Source organism: Natrix helvetica, assembly GCF_964273705.1.
Source record: "Natrix helvetica genome assembly, chromosome: 3".
Classification (NCBI taxonomy): domain Eukaryota; kingdom Metazoa; phylum Chordata; class Lepidosauria; order Squamata; family Natricidae; genus Natrix; species Natrix helvetica.
In genome coordinates, this window is record NC_138549.1 from 64,362,040 (window position 1) to 64,379,200 (window position 17,161).

The window sequence follows — 17,161 nt, forward strand, 5'->3', positions numbered from 1 at the left end:
GTTTCCCCTCATCCACATCCTTACAGCCACCAAACACCGAGAAGGAACCTTGACAGCATCACTTGGGCAGCTCATGGTAGAGTTCTATAATAGAGTATAACCAATCTACTAATGATATTTAACCTCATCCTAACAGATGATCTAACCCAGTGGTCCCCAACCCCTGATCCATGGACCGGCACCAGTCTGCAGTATGCCAGAAACTGTGCAAACAAGTGAAGCTCCATCTGCAGGATGCAGCAGCACACAAAACCACACCTCCTCCAGTCTGTGGAAAAACCTATCTCCACGGAACCAGTCCCTCGTGCCCAAAAGGTTGGGACCCTGCTTCATGTACATTCTAAATAGGAGTGAGAACAAGATCAAACCCTGAGGCATCTTGTAAATCAAGGATTTCAGAAAATATCTCTTTCTCCCATTAATGCTGCTCAATGGAATTGTACTTAGAGGAAGGAGGAGAACCACCGAAGAACTGTGCCCTCAACTCACAATCCCCTAAAATGGTGCAGAAGAATACTATGGTCAATGATATTGAAAGCCACCAAGAAATCAGAGGATCCAGACATCACTACTATCTTTGGTTGCCACTAGGTCGTCTACACATGTGACTAACACATGTGAATCCAGGCTAAAGGGAGTTCACATAATATGTTTTCTCCAGGGCCCTTTGACCAATGTCTTCTGGTATGTATCTGTAAGCCTACTGCTTCTCCTTGTGAAAATTGTACATAATCACTGGTTCAAACAATGTCTTCTGGTATGTATGTATATATGTATATGTGTGTGTATGCATTTGATTTATATATCCCCTTATCTTATTGTGGTGACTATGGGTGGCTTACAATATTAAAAATAATAATACAAATAACCCTACATTATATATAATAGCAATTTTCTTGACTCAATCTTCAGAGATTACTAGGTATGGGAAATGCTCATACCAAATCTGAGAGAGGGGAAATAATATGTACATACATAAATATGATAAAAAGTGTAGAAAATAATTCTGTAGGATTATTTATGTTCCTGAATCCACAAACTATTAAGGGTACATTAATCTCCCAGAAGAACTTGATCCAGAAAATTAAAGAGGCAGAGTGGATTGGATACAAATCAGGGCAATGGGATCTGCTCTTCACAAAGACAATAATCAATGTGCACCATGTTCAGGTAACCATAACCTTCATTGCAAATGAAGCCTACCCAGATACATATTTTATATAGTTTTCTGGAGGCAACATGAATAGAGCAGGGAAAGTACCATTTCTACTCTAGCCAGGCTTTGAGTATGAATATTTCTGTGTAACTTTATGCAGAAATCTTCCTTCTCTCCCATTCGTTTTCTTGGAAGAGTGTGCTTCTTAAATTGTATGTCTGAGAGTAGATGCAGCCATGCTACTGATCTTTGTAAGATGTTTTGGGAGTTGTACTAATTAGAATAGAATTTCCCTGTCAGGAAGCAGGGAAATGCAATAAACAAATACAGGATGACCATTTGAAATTCTAATCTATTCTTTATGGATGTATTCATGACTATATTCACGTATGTATCTACAACTAATAGAAAAGCATAAATAGCCAATAGGTTTGGAGGATGTTAGCTTTCTCCAATTTGGTGCTTTCCAGATGTGTCAGGATTGCAACATGCAGAATTTTCAGTTTGAGTTAAAAGTAGAAATTCTGGAAACTGCAATCCCAGAAAATCTGAAAGATGCCTGATTAATGAAAGCTAATAAAGACGTTACACTGTTGTTACATGCTGTAGGCAAAAGCCAACGAGAAAGATACGTCAAAAATAGTTCTTTTTTACCTGACCAATGTGCAAATATATGTCAAAGTTTCACAGTATGCTCTAGTAACAAACATTAACATTTATGTTACACCTAATACTGATCTGACAGTAGAAGTGACAAGAGAACTAGAAGACTGGCTTACCATCAGCAATAAGATGCTCCGGTACGTGAAGTGTTATCTTGACCACAAGTGGGCAACTCACATGAGAAGCACAGACCAGACCAATGACACAGCTGGTGATGCTGATGAGAGTCAGAGTTGTCTTGCTAACAGGACTTCTAGGCGAACCCACTAAAACAGTAAGAAAAAGAAGTCAATGGAATCCAGATGTGCCTCTCTCAAAGGCCACAATACTGAGCTAGCACAATGGCTCTTGGTGGAGCCTTTTATGAATAAAGCCCTGGGCTAGTGCAATGGCTCTTCATGAGGTCTTTATGGGGTCCCAACCATTCAGCAGAGAGAGGTGCAGACACTGAGGTGAAATATAATCATTCTATTTTGGGGGGTGGGGTGGGAGGGAAGGCATGTGAGAAACAGACTTGCTCATTTGTGTAGATTTAGAAATAGAGCTGGGCAATTTCTTGAAGCAGTCTCAGTTTACAGCCTGCACCCTAATTGGTGGCTGTGAACAGCAGTATCCCTCATTACCAGCCCACAAGTGCATAGACATCAGGTTCCCCAGAGTAATTAATGTCTACTCCGTAGACTGCTTCAGTCCGCTTGCTTTCTCCAAATCGAGCTCTATTCTTGTCTCAGTCATGCTTCTCTGAGTGGCAGCCTCTTTACACCTCCCCGGGTGTCAAGGCATTTTGCCATCAACTCTCTCTTGACAGGCAGCATGACATCCCATCCAGGCAGAAGCAGCGCTCAGATATGCTGTGAGGGTAGCACATAAAATCTGAAGCCACAGAAAAGCTCTTACGCTTAGCCGCTTGTTTATATGGCCTCAGGCCATATGAAATGTGAATTGTGGGGATTGTTTGTGTTATGTTTTAGCCAGCCACCTAAAGGATGCATCTGTGGTAAAAGCTGAAAGTGAAACGAATTCCTTGAATAAATAAATCAATGAAAAGAGATGAGTTTCAAAACAAATGCGTTGAGCAAGGGTTTGGGGTTCTTTTTTTTTAACATAAAGGAAAAATCATGGTCTGCTTCTGTTACCTGGAGTGGGTGGTTACAGAACTACTGTACACAGAGGAACCATATAAGGCAAATGAATCTAAGACTTAAACCCTCCCTTCAACCTACCACTCAGTGGCAGTGATGATGTTTTCTCATGTTCATTCTGTTTCTGTCATTGCTCCCTCTTTATATGCTGCTCTTGCCTTGACCAGATGTCTCTTTTATAATCAGCATCTCAAATATTTTCTTTCTGGGCAAACAGAGCTTAACTTTTTTTTCCTGCTGTTACCCTTTATGTACAGTACACCTTAGTAGTGTATACTATTGCAGCTGAAAAGCTATAGAGATCCCTTCAGGATTGTGGAGAGGAGAATGCTGCCACCCTACCTAATTTCAAATGATCCCTCAGCTACCTCTCATTCTTGATAACTCTTCTGGAATGTTCCTCAAGCCCATATACTGATTTCTTCTTCATTCAGGAGTTTTATATCACTATAATTATTCATCATGTCTTTACTATCATCATACTAGTTTCCATTACAATTCATGAGAAGTTACTATCTGTGTCTAATTTTGTTCTACTATAAATTTGTGCTTTGATTCCTTTGTTAAAAATCAGAAGACTGTGAGTTCTAATTCCACTTTAGGCATGAAAGCTAGCTGGGTGATCTTGGGCCTGTCACCCTCTCTCAGCCTAACTCATCTCACAGAGTTGTCATTGTATGGAAAATAGAAGGAGGAAAGAGTATTAGTAAGTTTGCCACCTTCCGTTACTTATAAAAATAATAAAGGTACTTTTTTTTTTTAAAAAAAAGAAATCTATAAAGTCTTTGTTGACTCAGCTCCAGTCTACTATGGTTTTGATTACTTAGCTTACATTTCTTTTCAACATATCTAATATTTAAAACCTTACTCTTTTAATGTTCACTTTATTAACTTTCAGTTAAAAAAAATACTGTGTAATATTTTTTTTTGGCTTTATTCTTCTTTACTCAGTGCCGTGATAGCATCTTCTTATGCTATCAAATCACCGTCAACATCTTCTTATTCCCAAACTGTTCCCTATCACTACTCTGTTTCTTTTATAAGAACCTATTCTAAATCCTTATTCTAAAGCACTTGAATACACATGAGGAGATTCCTAATAACAGTGGTGAACACCCTATCTCTTCTCTCCCATGTCTTAATAGATAATAAATGTTTGAACCTGGATCTGTATAACTACACTTATACACTCCCTGTTTCTATCTTTTTGGGTATATATGCACATGTACGCATCAAAATCTAATGTATTAATAGTCCAGATATTGTGTGTTATTGTTACATTTTATGTAATCATGTAATGATACTGCAAAATGCCAATTTTCAGGACAGTCAAACTACTGACAAGGCCAATAATGGCAATTTAATAATATCATTAGAAAAATATTGCAATTGCATTGGTGTTTTTAGATCTTTACCTTACAGCTCTTAAGATAATCATGTTGTTATACAATGTCAAGAGTTGCTTCTGTGAGATGGGGATAGATGATAGATAGATGATAGATAGATAGATAGATAGATAGATAGATAGATAGATAGATAGATAGATAGATAGATGCCATAGATAGATGCCATAGATATTTAGATAAGATTTTTAAGCACAGAAACCAGATTTCTGCCTAAATACTTCCCATGCATAATCTCTTCTCCAAAAATGAGAAAGCTCTTGAAATCCAGATGGGCAGATGGCTGGCTTCCAGATAACTAAAACTGGGCACTTTCTGAGTCAAAAGAATCATATACTGCTTGTACTGCCCAAAAATGTATCCTTAACCACATCAGTGGAGAGCTGAAAGGCTCCAGAAGGTAAAAGCTGAAACAGTGACAACACTGCTTTCCTAGGTAATTTTCTTCTCTGAAATAATTTGTGAATTCATACATATAATCTATATTAATCTTCTCCAATCTGGTGCCTGAGCTGGGATAATGCAAAATTATTTTGTCTTTCAGCAAGGAGATTTTTGGTTATCCATGAATAGACTGAATCAACCATTAAAAACAACAACAAAGGACTGTACTTGGAAAGGATAAATCAAAATGCTTATAATCGTATTATTTATTGATATCTCAACAGTTTCAAATCCCCTTGTTAAAATAGGAAAGGCATAATCTGTATGGGTAATATTATTATAATTATATATTCAAAAATAACCGTATTATTTTTTCTATAGTGTTGATCACAGATGTAGCCTAGTGGCTAATATATTTTGTTGCACAGCTATGTAAACTTATCTTCTGCTTAATATGTATTATGCTAAGTAGTGTCTGAAAAACACAGTGTGACACCTCTACTACTTACCTTCAATATATGATTCAAAATAATTACATCTGCCCGAACTAACCTGAATGTGAGAGGGGCTATATCAGTGCTGAAATAAATAGCGAAGCTGTATTCGGTATCAACAAATAACTTCTTTTAAACCCCTACTCTTCCTCACAAAACATAGAAAATACAGGTAATCCTTGTTCAGTGTCCACACAGAGTCATTAAGTGAAGAAGTCACTAAGTGAAACTGCAACTATGCTTCTAACTTTATTTCAGTTTTCCTTTATTATTAATATTATTATTATTTATTGAATTTATAGACCGCCCCCTCTCCCCGAAGGGACTCGGGGCGGTGTACAGACAACAACTAAAAAACCATATACAAAGTAGAAAATATTAGATACCCCTTAAAAACAGATTAAATATAAAGCCTGTACAATAATAATAAAAGTTAAAAACAGCTTAAAAGGTCTAGCCCCAAAAATTTAAAATACCAGCCAGAAGGATTGAAGATTAAAACTACGGTTAGGCCAGGCCAGCTAATTGGAACAGGTGGGTCTTAAGTTTCTTGCGGAAGGAGCGGAGATCGGTGGTTGTTCTGATGTCGGAGGGGAGGTCATTCCAGAGGGTCGGGCCCATCACAGAGAAGGCCCTACTCCTGGGCGCCGCCCGCTGGCATTGCCTAGTGGACGGCACCCGGAGGAGTCCCTCTCTGTGGGAGCGAATTGGTCGCAGGGATGTGTGGGGTAGGATGCGATCCCGCAGATAACTAGGTCCTGTGCCATGGAGCGCTTTAAAGATGATGGTCAACACCTTGAAACGCACCTTTGCTTTGCGCATCTGCAAATGTTGTAAATGTGAGGACTGGTCACAAAGTTACTTTTTCATCACCATCATTACTGCAAAATATTACTGTATGAGGTAGTTGCTAAATGAGGACTGCTTGTATATGTTCTAGGAGAGCCTTAAAAAGATTTCTATCCCTCATAGGTCAAGGCTAGTATGACTCCCTCAAGCACCAGATAGGTCATAATGTAATATCATTGAGTGTCAACAATGCTTGCCTATCTGTCTCTTATTCTGCACTGCGTCTGCATTTTGGATCTTTCTTTATTGAGTTATTTTATTGCAGCCTTAGGCCAGCATAAGAGGTAAAACAAAACATGAAAGAGAAAGAAAAGAGATGATACTATCTTAAATTCAGCACAAAGTAACCAGAGAGTTGATTGAATTGTTTTGAGTACTCACTGAGAGTCATAAAAGTCATAAAAGGAATGACATGACTCTCAACTACTATCTCAGAAATTGCTAGAATGTAGTCTGATAGAAGAGAAGGTACATATCATTCATCTGACCTGCCTGGTTTATCACTAGAATAAAAATACTATAATTAAATTAAGGTCTAGATTCCTACATAGTTAGCAAAACAAAATAATATGTCTTACTGTCTCTACCTTTGCTCAATCACAGATGAAATGTTAAATGGACAACATGACGGAAGATTAAAGACAAAACCAATCCCCTCAAAATAGTTGGTTGCTTTTGCACTGAAGACTTGACCAGCTAGGGATCACCGATATCTTGAATTTGATTTGTAGCATATTTGCCAAAAAAAATCAACACATATTTCTCCAGATAGGTAATGGAATGCCTTACAATACAATACAATAGTAGAGTTGGAAGGGACCTTGGAGGTCTTCTAGTCCAACCCCCTGCCTAGGCAGGAAACCCTGCACCATTTCAGACAGATGGCTATCCAACATCTTCTTAAAGACTTCCAGTGTTGGGGCATTCACAACTTCTGGAGGCAAGCTGTTCCACTGATTAATTGTTCTCACTGTCAGGAAATTTCTCCTCAGTTCTAAGTTGCTTCTCTCCTTGATTAGTTTCCACCCATTGCTTCTTGTTCTACCCTCAGGTGCTTTGGAGAATAGTTTGACTCCCTCTTCTTTGTGGCAACCTCTGAGATATTGGAATAATGCTATCATGTCTCCCCTAGTCCTTCTTAACAGACCTTGGAAATACCTTAACAGACCTTGGAAATACAGAAAAGGCAGAAAGATAGTTAAGAAAGGAAACAGAGGAATAGCAGAAGCGATTTTTGAATCCAGGAAAGGGAAAAACTTAAGAAAGAAATTCAGAGTAAATTTGCCTTAATTGAATCAATTGTACAGAACAACTACTTTGCTGGGCTTTCAAGATTTTGCTACAATTACTCTACCGCAGGGGTGTCCAAACTTGAGAACTTTAAGACTTGTGGACTTCAACTCCCAGAATTCCCCAGCCAGCATAGCTGGCTGGGGAATTCTGGGAGTTGAAGTCCACAAGTCTTAAAGTTCCCAAGTTTGGACACCCCTGCTCTACCGTTTTAGAAAACTGGTTTCAGTTTTCTGAACTTGCTACCCATACAGAGCTTGACACATAATATCTGCAAATAACGTAGAGCTGTGTCTTACACCTTTCCCCAAAGGGAATCCAGGTAACTTTCATTCAACGCAATCAGTCTGTAGAACCAACCCAGAATCTTTGGTACATTTCCTTGGATAATCCCAGAACAGGATATTATCTATGTCACTATTTGGCCAGCTGCTTTTGAGGCATCCAAACATAACAGAGCAATTTCTGTTTCTGCCCAATTATTACAACAGAGAGCAACGAAAATGCATCTGCTTGAGAGACACCAAATACTTAGCATACTTTTAGGTGCTTCTGTTTTTTTTTACATGGGGTCAGTCTGCAAGTTACTAAATGGGAGAGCCTCCATGTATAGTGCCTGGCCAGAAAAGATCCTGGTTCAAAATAAAACATGTATACTTTTAAAAAATATTTAATCCCTCCTTCCCACTCCATTCTTTTAATGGGTTAGTTTCTCCATGACAACCAACTCCTTGACAGTGCGGTTAAGTGCCTTAGGGATGCATAACATGCAAACAGGGCTGGTTTTTCAGAGATCTCATCCAAGCAGCTCATGCAGAGAGAAATCTATCAAAGAAATGTGTTTATTGGTCTGGAAAATAGACGGATTGTGTCAGTTCTGCTGGGAGTCCTTTTTAAAAGAAAGGCTTCACATTATTTAGGCTTTCCAAATTATTCAGGATTTTCTGTTTCTGTTTTTGTTTTTAAGCTTATATCCATTTTACCCTTGAGTGGTGCTTTTTTCCCTGTCTGAGGAAACCTTTGCTTATCAACTCATGCACTGAAGAAAGGCATTGCAGAATTATCCACTTCTCCATAGCATTGGGAGTGAACAAATGCCAAGATTTTTTTTTAAAATTGTTAACTAATATTAACATCAGTGGATAATGAATAGTGTTGCTTGTCCCATAATGAGAAAATACAGGAGGGAAGGACTTACTGTTATTTAAGCATGCACACAAGACATGTGATTAAAATATGCTGAGAGACATGCTTAGTCTTGAAGGACCTCTAGCACCATAATCCCATTAGCCATTCCACATTCTTGTTAATCTACTTGCTACTCCCTGCTCAGGGTGCTGCTTACCTCTACTGCGCCGCCTGCTCCGTGATGGGTCGGTGTAAAAGGCCAGCTGGGGGTCATTGTCTGCTTCTGTCCCAGAATCTCCTTCAGGGTTCAGAAACGCAGAACCAGCTACGTTGAAAAACAAAGACAAAAAACAACAACATATATTAGCTATTCTCGTATCCCACCTCGCATTCTCACCTCTTTACAGCGCAGGTAATCTCATTTATTTAATTTCCTTCCTACCAGAGAATATATATGGTCTAAAAGAAAAGAGGAAAAGAAATCTCAAATCCAGTCAGCACAGTTAAAGCCAGGAATAAGTACAGAGATTAAAAGAAACATTGTTTTGATAAAAAAAAGGAAAGCAGATTATAGCCAAATCAGTCTGGTGTTTATAGACCAGTTGCCTCTCTAGAAATGCTTAGGATGTACCAGCGTGTATTTTTTCCAAAGAAGACAATAGTCATCTCACAATACAGAATTCCAACACCGGGGTTTTGCCATTGAAATGGTTGAATGTCTCATCACCATTTTATGAGCCAAGCCCACAAACAGAACCACAAGTACTTTCTACAGCGGATTGATTCTTGGGACAATATTTTAAAATATAATGGACATACAAACAATTATGGGATTCTCTTCTCTCTCTACTCTGGCTCACACATCTTTGGATACATTTAAGAAAAGTTTTGAAAACATACTCATTTAATAAAGCAGACTGACTGGTAGAAGCGGCTGTGAATAGATACTGAGAATGGCAGTTGGTATAGACAGATGATAGATGATTTGTTATAAATCTTCCTAGGCAAGTTAGATGATTGGGACATAGACAGAAGTGTTATTTTTTATCATTTTTTGTTATTAGGTTTAGTTTTACTTGTTAATTTTAATTGTGGCTCGACCATGCCCTATTTATTAATAATTTGCTGCTTGTTCGGATGCAGCAGAACTGGCATTATATGATCCCACTTAGCCAGCTAATTTAAAATTCGGCAGCTACATTTTGTTATTGGAGTATCTTTAGGGGCAACTCTTACATGACATAATCCAGATAAGAAGTTATTATGATGCAGCTCACTGAGGCTGGGGCATCTCAATCAAGGTAGGGTTGCAGCTAGAATATTGGTGAGTCCAACTGTCCCTCTAGTGACTGACCTGCATCAAGGAGATGATCCAAGCCACACACCTGTTCTGTTAGCACCCAAGAAGCTTCGCTAGGCAATTCTTGGAAGATGCATCAAGCAAAGTCAAATCCTCTTCACTCTAACCATTTCCATGCAAAAGGTACAGTTATATGCCCTGAGCTGTCCATTTGTTGATCTATTTGAAGTGATTATTTACTGCATTTATATTCTATTAAGTTGTGAATAGTGACTGTTATTGAACTTAAACCATCCATCAACCAATTTGCTTCAGTGCCTGGAGTTCTTCAGTTAAATTAAGTGGCTTTTGGGCAACCCATACATAGAAAAAGTGCTCAAGAGTAATAGAGGGCCTTTTCAGCTCACTATCGTACAGTTACACCGCCCCGAGTCCCTCCAGGGAGAGGGGGCGGTCTAGAAATTTAATAAATTATTATTATTATTAGTGAGTGAGATTGGAACTGTGGCAGAATTGCCATCTAATGCTCTAAGAAAATGCCCCATTATGTTCAGGAACCTCTTAGCTTCTTTATATCTCAATATCCAGTTTGTCCAGCTCAATTCTCACCTAAAATGACCAACTCATGACAAAAGGCACTTAACTCAGCAACCACTAGGAATCAGCCGTGTTCTAAAAACCAGCATAAAAATATGACTGCAATATACACTGAGTCAATAGTAGACTTGACATTAATGCCTAAGGTTCCCAGGATGTTTGTGATGAAGTTCTCAGAGAAACTCAAGACATCAACTCTGCCAGTTGAGCAGGAAAGATGCTCAGCACCAAGCATCTTGTCAATAAAATTCCTATTCTGTCATTAGGACCTACAGCAGTAAAAACCCTCGGTCGGCTTCCAGATGAGACTGAATGGGTCTACCTATTCTGTCATTAGGACCTACTATGCAATGTCTCACAGGGGAAAAGGCTGGACAACAAAGAAGAACAGAGAGGCACAGACTTCCACTGAAATTTGACTGGATTTTATACTGCATATGCTTCTTGTTGGCCTTTTGATTATCAATCTGCATGTTGCCAGAGTACCGTATTTTTCGGAGTATAAGACGCACCTTTTTCCCTCAAAAAGGAGGCTGAAAATCTGGGTGCGTCTTATACACCGAATACAGGATTTTTTGCCTCCCGAAGTCCCGCCCGCTTTACCAAAATGGCCATGCATACCCTTATAGAGGCTTTCAGAGAGCTCCTGGGGGCTGGCGAGGGCAGAAATGAGCAAAAAATGGAAAATATAGGTGTTAAAATGACAACTGAAGAAGGGTTGAGTTTGAGCTGAAATAATAAGAAAGAAAAAGTTACGGGCCACTTTACAAAAATCCTTGTTTTCCAGCAAGTGAAAAAGCATCTTAAGAACAGTCACAGGGGCCTGGGAAATGACAAGCTGAAGATTTTGCAATCTTTTCTGCTCATCCTTTTCCATTCAATAAGCTCACATACCAGGGATTTTAAAAAGTAAGCCAAGAACAGGCCATAGTTAGAGTATCTAATTATTTAACTAGAATTCAACTATTATTTAACCAAAGTCTGGGATGACATATCATGTTAAAATACAAGTAGACAAACTACAGACCACATGAATGTCTCAAGGCTTTCATGAAGCCCCGTAAATTCCTTAGTCAGTACCACATCTTGACAATACACAGGAGGTGTTTGCAAATTGTGGTAGGATGGGCAGCTTTTTCAATCTATTGCTCCATCCACTCACTTCCTGCTGCTCTCAGATAACCTTCCTTTCTCTCCTATTCTCATCTCATCTCTACAGTCATTTTTAGGAGGAAAAACAGCACAGTGATTGTTTTATGTAAGCTGTTGCTGTTTCAACTACTCAGACTGTTTCCCCTTCCACTTTGCAGAGGTAAATCAACTGCAGTGATAGGAAAAGTGGTAGTAAAAGGAGGCTCTTACAAGAATGGAACACTTCCTATAATGATTTCTTTCTTTCTTTCCCTCCTTTATTATTTTCATAAGCAAATCAAGGTAGTGAACATACCTAATTTTCTTCTTATTCCTATTTTCCCTACAACAACTCTGTAATTGGGATGAGAGTATGGCACAAGGTCACGCAGCTGGCTTTCATAACTAAGATGGGACTTGAACTCACAGTCTCTTACTTTTTAGTCAATTGCCTTAACTAATAAACTAAACTGACTCTGATGAAACTGTTGGTCAGCAAACTGACCAACCCTGCTATGTATTTTAACAGTACAATCCTGAATGCCTCTAAAAACAAAATAATTGCATGGGTAGTATGTGCAAAATAGCTAAAAGTTCACATAGGTGGAAGAAAATTGTGTTGAGTAATTAATTATACAATCTCATTATTGTTATTACCCTTATTTTAAGAGTATAAGATGCACACACACCCCTAAAAGAGGGTGAAAATTTGGCTTCTATACACTGAATGTAGCCCCACCCACCCACTGGCTCCCATCCTTCGGCCTCTGCCTCCCAGCAATTTACCTCCTTGCAGAAAATGGAGAAAATGGAGAAAATGGGGCTTGTGGAGGAGGCAATAGGCTATGGCAGTGGTCGGCAAGTCGCAGCTCGCGAGCCACATGCGGCTCTTTACACACTTTAATGTGGCTCTTCTGTGTGCCGGGCGCTCCCCTCCCTCCTCTCGGGCACTTCAAAACAAGCGCCTCTTTCCCTTTTTTCTTTTCGATCCACAATGATTAGGGAGGATCCTGAAGTCGGGCGGGGACGAGAAGCGAGGAGGCAGAAAAAGAAACGGAGGCTAAGGAGCTTCCCCCCCCCCGCCTCCTCCCAGCAAAAATCTAACCGGGGAGCCGGGCTGGCAGTAGCAAATTAGCCGATCATGCCGCGTGATCAGCTAATTTGCTACTGCCTGCCGGCTCCCTGATAAGATTTTTGCGGGGGGGGGGGGAGAAGCTCCTTGCCTCCATCTCTTTTTCTCCCTCCTCGCTTCCTGGGGCTCCACCAATGGGGGAGCAAGGCCCGCCCAGCGCCAGGCTTTGGGCTAACACAGAGGTCTGCAAAGGTGGCTGTTTTAAGACTGGTGGACTTCAATTCTCAGAATTCTGGGAGTTGAAGTCCACCAGTCTTAAGAGCCAATTTTGCAGATCCCTGCCTGGGCTAATATGATTGATGCCCTTGGTGGACTTCAACTCTCAGAATTCTGGGAGTTGAAGTCCACAAGTCTTCAAGCTGTCAGGTTTGAAGACCCCTTGGGGTTTTTTTCCTAAAGGGTTAGGGATGCAAGGATCTTGTAACTTGACAGCTTTAAGACTTGCGTGCTTCAAATGCCAGAGTTTATTGAAACTAAAAACAGTGTACCATCCTATGTATTTTCGGTTTTAAAAGTGTGGCTCTCAAAATAAATTTCAATCGTGGTTTTGGCGAGATTTGGCTCAGTTGAAAAAAAAAGTTGCCCACCACTGGGCTATGGCAATCCCTGCAGCCTGAAACAGCTGATCATCGGGAGTGTTTAAACTGAAATTGAAAGTGAAACTTGTTGTTTGCTGCAAGGAAGCAAATTGCTGGGAGGCAGAGGCAGATTTTTTTCTTCTAATCAGGCTAAACTGAAACAGGCTGTTTGCTGTTTGCTGCAAGGAGGTAAGTCAATAACTATAAATGCCTAATGTTCAAATTATTAGATGCTTATAGAATGTTCAAATTATTACTTATTTTTTAAATACTGTTTTATTATTGTTTCAGACAACTTAACAAACTGAAGAAGCTTTTTAAAATAAATGCTTGCTCTGAAGAGGCCCAGTGCTATTGTATCTTCTTTTAAATAGTAGGAAATAATATATACTTCCAGGAAGCCACATCAATTTTAACAGCATCTGGTGCGTCTTATACTTTGGAGAGTCTTATACTCAAAAAATATGGTATTTTGATCTGTAGTCCTGCCCACCCCCCTCTGGTTCTGAGTAAAACCCCAGGCACACCATTTAAATTCTACTGTGGCTCTCAGCCTAATCTAAGGTGCATCTCTTCATTCCATGGCTTAATGTGATGTGGAAACACAAACCTTGCATGTTTCCTAGCTATTGATGGAAACAGATGGACTAAGTATACCTTTAGATCTATTTCAAGGTTGCCCACCTATTTAATCAACTTACAGACTGCACCCAGCCCCATCCCATCCCTTGTCAAGAAAAAGCTCTAAATGGTACCTCGTGATTTGTTATTGATCCGTTTGCGTTGACTGCTAGATGTATGAGATAACAGAGTTGCCTGTTGATGGTTGGAGTCCACAGGACTGGTAGCAATGATATTATCCTTGTACTTGTTCATCAAGGAGAGCTTGGCATTGTCACTGCCTAAGAAGAAAAAATGAAGGTAGAAACTTTGAGAAAAAGAGGCAAAAGGGGAGAAGGAAAAAAAGAATAAGAAAAATAATATTAAGAAAAAAAATATTCATATCCAGCTATCCAAGAATTTATATTTTGAACATCTTTAGATGTAGACCATCTGGCAATAGAAGTTAAATCCTTCTACTGTAACCAACCATCTGTATGTTTTGAGCAGGCTTGCAGTTTTGTCCCAATATCTCCACATCCCAACAATAAATGCATTCAAAAGGATTGTCTTAAAGTAAGAATTAAGCCAGACAAAAGTTCCTGTGGGAACAGCTTTGCAAAAACTGAATCAAATTGTTATGGATATTCCTGCTGAAATTTTTCACTGTTCACAGATCAAAAGCAGTGACATTGATGGTCACCTTTTTGGTCTTGTATGATTAGGGCTTTAAAAAAAACTGGGAATGAGAGGGGGGGGCAGAGAGAAAGCAAATCAAAACCGTAACATTTACAGAGGAGGGAAGAGGGAATGAACCTTCTGCTTCACCTGTAGGTTCAAAGCATAAGTGCTATGCAGCACTTTGGTCTGGATCTCTAGAAGTTGCTTCAGATGAAATGGGAACAGAAATCTGGTAGTCTCAAAGCAAGTATTATTTCATACTTCTGTATCCACTGAAGCACATACAGGCATACAAACACCTGCTGAAGCCAGTGAGAGTTTTCCTCTCCCTGCCAAAAACAGGCACATGAGATCTCCACTTACCTCAAGTGCTCCCATGTCAGTTTTAACACAGAAAAAAAGAAACAACTGCACAACAGCAAATAGCTTGAATATGATTGTATTGAGACAGAAGCTAATGCAGAAATGTGTCTTTCCATCAATCAACCGTTATATCATCAGAAATTGTCTGTGCTCAGGTCTTTGATTTTTTTATATTGCTTGAAACACAAAAGCTGATAAAAGCAAGTAACCTGGCCTGGCTACAGAAAGACTGACCCAAATGTCCGTTTATCACACTGAAAACATCACTAAACATTCCCTAATGTAAGCTTTAAGCACTTTCATGTTCTTTGGTAACAGTCAAAATTCATTAACTAGCCTACTATTTCCACGTTGTCCTTGAAGCAAACACCTCTTTACTGCTTTATTACAGTTAATGTTATTCTAAGTCACCTACCACTGGCATGCAGCCAAATAACATGGCAATCCAAAATTGTGTAGCCAGAAATTAGTCTTGCTAGAGACAATGGGAAAGTGATGGATTATATGTCTGAAAACAAAATACCAGCATTTCATATTGAGAAATTAGGTCAAATAAGCTGTGTATCGAAGGTACCAAAACATAATGATCTAAAAACATGCCAAATAACCTAACTAATTGCATATAGGTAGAGGTTAAAAAAATATGCTGATTATGACTAAATCCCACCTGGGGTTAGATCCATGCTTGATTTTTCATTACAGCCTTGTAGCGAATCCAGTGTTCTGGTCATCTGGCTGGCAAAGTCCTCACCCCCGTTCATGCATTCTCGCTGTAAGTGGTGGCGCAGGTCAGTAATGTCATATTCATAACCATCTAGGATTGGAGTCTCTCTGATGCTCAGAGTTCCACTGGAGTTGTGCCCTTGCACCCGGGCATTCCGCAGACTCTCACGACCATGGCCACCAATCAGCACTGAGGGGATGTAGTGAATTTCATTGGCTGCCTCAGCACTGGCACTCTTCTGGGGCTGTGGCACTCGACGGCGCTTGCACCAACGCCGGCGTGTGTAGAGAATCATAACCAGACACAAGATGGAAAGCAGCAAGGCAATCATCCCTCCCTGTGAGAACCAAAGTGAAAGAAACAACCTCAAGATCAGGCAGCCTCGGTTAGCACTTGCATATTTACCCTATATGACTTGATGTTAGACTTGGAATTCCCCATTTTAGAAAACAAGGTTCCATTCCTCAAGGTTTGTGGGAAAATAATAGAATTAATTATGGAAAGAATCACAATCAGTGTTCATGCTAATCTGGAGGGCATTGCTGAAATGAATGAGAGCTGAGCAGTTGTGCATTTCTCACTGATTTCTAACAGGCCTGTTACTGAAAGGCTTTCAGTTGAATTTAATTCAGCGTCTTCCATGCTGCATGAAACAATGATTTCACAAATTAATTTTCAGAATAGTAATTCTGTCTTTGACATCAGCAATACAAATTAAACAAAATTAGAATTTACACTTAGTCTGTAGTTTGAAACAGCCTTTACAAAAGCTTTGTTATTTATGACGCCAAGTTCTTACACATTGTATTTATGGATAAAAATAATAAACAAAATTATTGCAATTTTAAAGAGTCAAATACTTCTTTAGTGCTTTAAAATTTTTCTTGTATATCTAACCAATTCTGTAATTGTGTCAAGGAATGACTATGAAGTTGCGGGTGAATGAACATTGGTTATGTCACTCTAGCTAATGGAGACGTGCAATGTAGTTTCACAGGAGATTAAGCTGTGGTTTCCATTTACAGTAGAGCCTGCATTGACCAGACAGTTGGACTATAGGAGTTCACAGATTTCTTCCAAACTATATTATTCCCTTTACAGATGAAGAATGACATGAAAATAGAGAAGGAAAGATTGCTTCTATTTAATTCTTTTCTCTCCAGCCTGTATGTCTGCTTCTTCAATATCTTCTCTTCTCATTTAACTTTTCATGAAATGGAAATAATCAAAGTGAGGTTGAAAACCAACCAGAATTTCAGTCTTATACTTCAGGTGTGAAACAAAGTCAAAGCTTCAGGGCCAAAATGCATATTACTTTAAAGGCCTACCTAGCACCTTTAAAAAAAAAAATAAGTCTAAAATCAGCATAAGGAATCCAAACCAGGTTGGGATTTTAACAAGAATATTAAACTATAGAACTATAGCTTTTACTGTGATTCCAGTAAAAAAATTAGGGGAGGGGAGGAGAGAAGGGAAGCACAATTAATATTATTTATTTATTTATTTTTACTGAAATAAATTAATCACTTTTTGATAATGCAAATTC

The 17,161-nt window shown here is 39.2% G+C and overlaps 1 protein-coding gene across 1 annotated transcript in view; it reads right to left on the minus strand.

Annotated features, from left to right (window-relative positions):
• Positions 1-17,161, minus strand: part of ASTN1 (astrotactin 1) — a gene marked incomplete at its 5' end in the record, with an annotated part of 262,549 nt that overhangs the window by 119,716 nt on the left and 125,672 nt on the right. The window contains 4 exons of the mRNA XM_081946598.1: positions 1,936-2,085; positions 8,727-8,834; positions 14,003-14,149; positions 15,559-15,952. Of these exons, the coding sequence (XP_081802724.1) occupies positions 1,936-2,085; positions 8,727-8,834; positions 14,003-14,149; positions 15,559-15,952 (799 nt within the window). The remainder of the gene's footprint in view (positions 1-1,935; positions 2,086-8,726; positions 8,835-14,002; positions 14,150-15,558; positions 15,953-17,161) is intronic.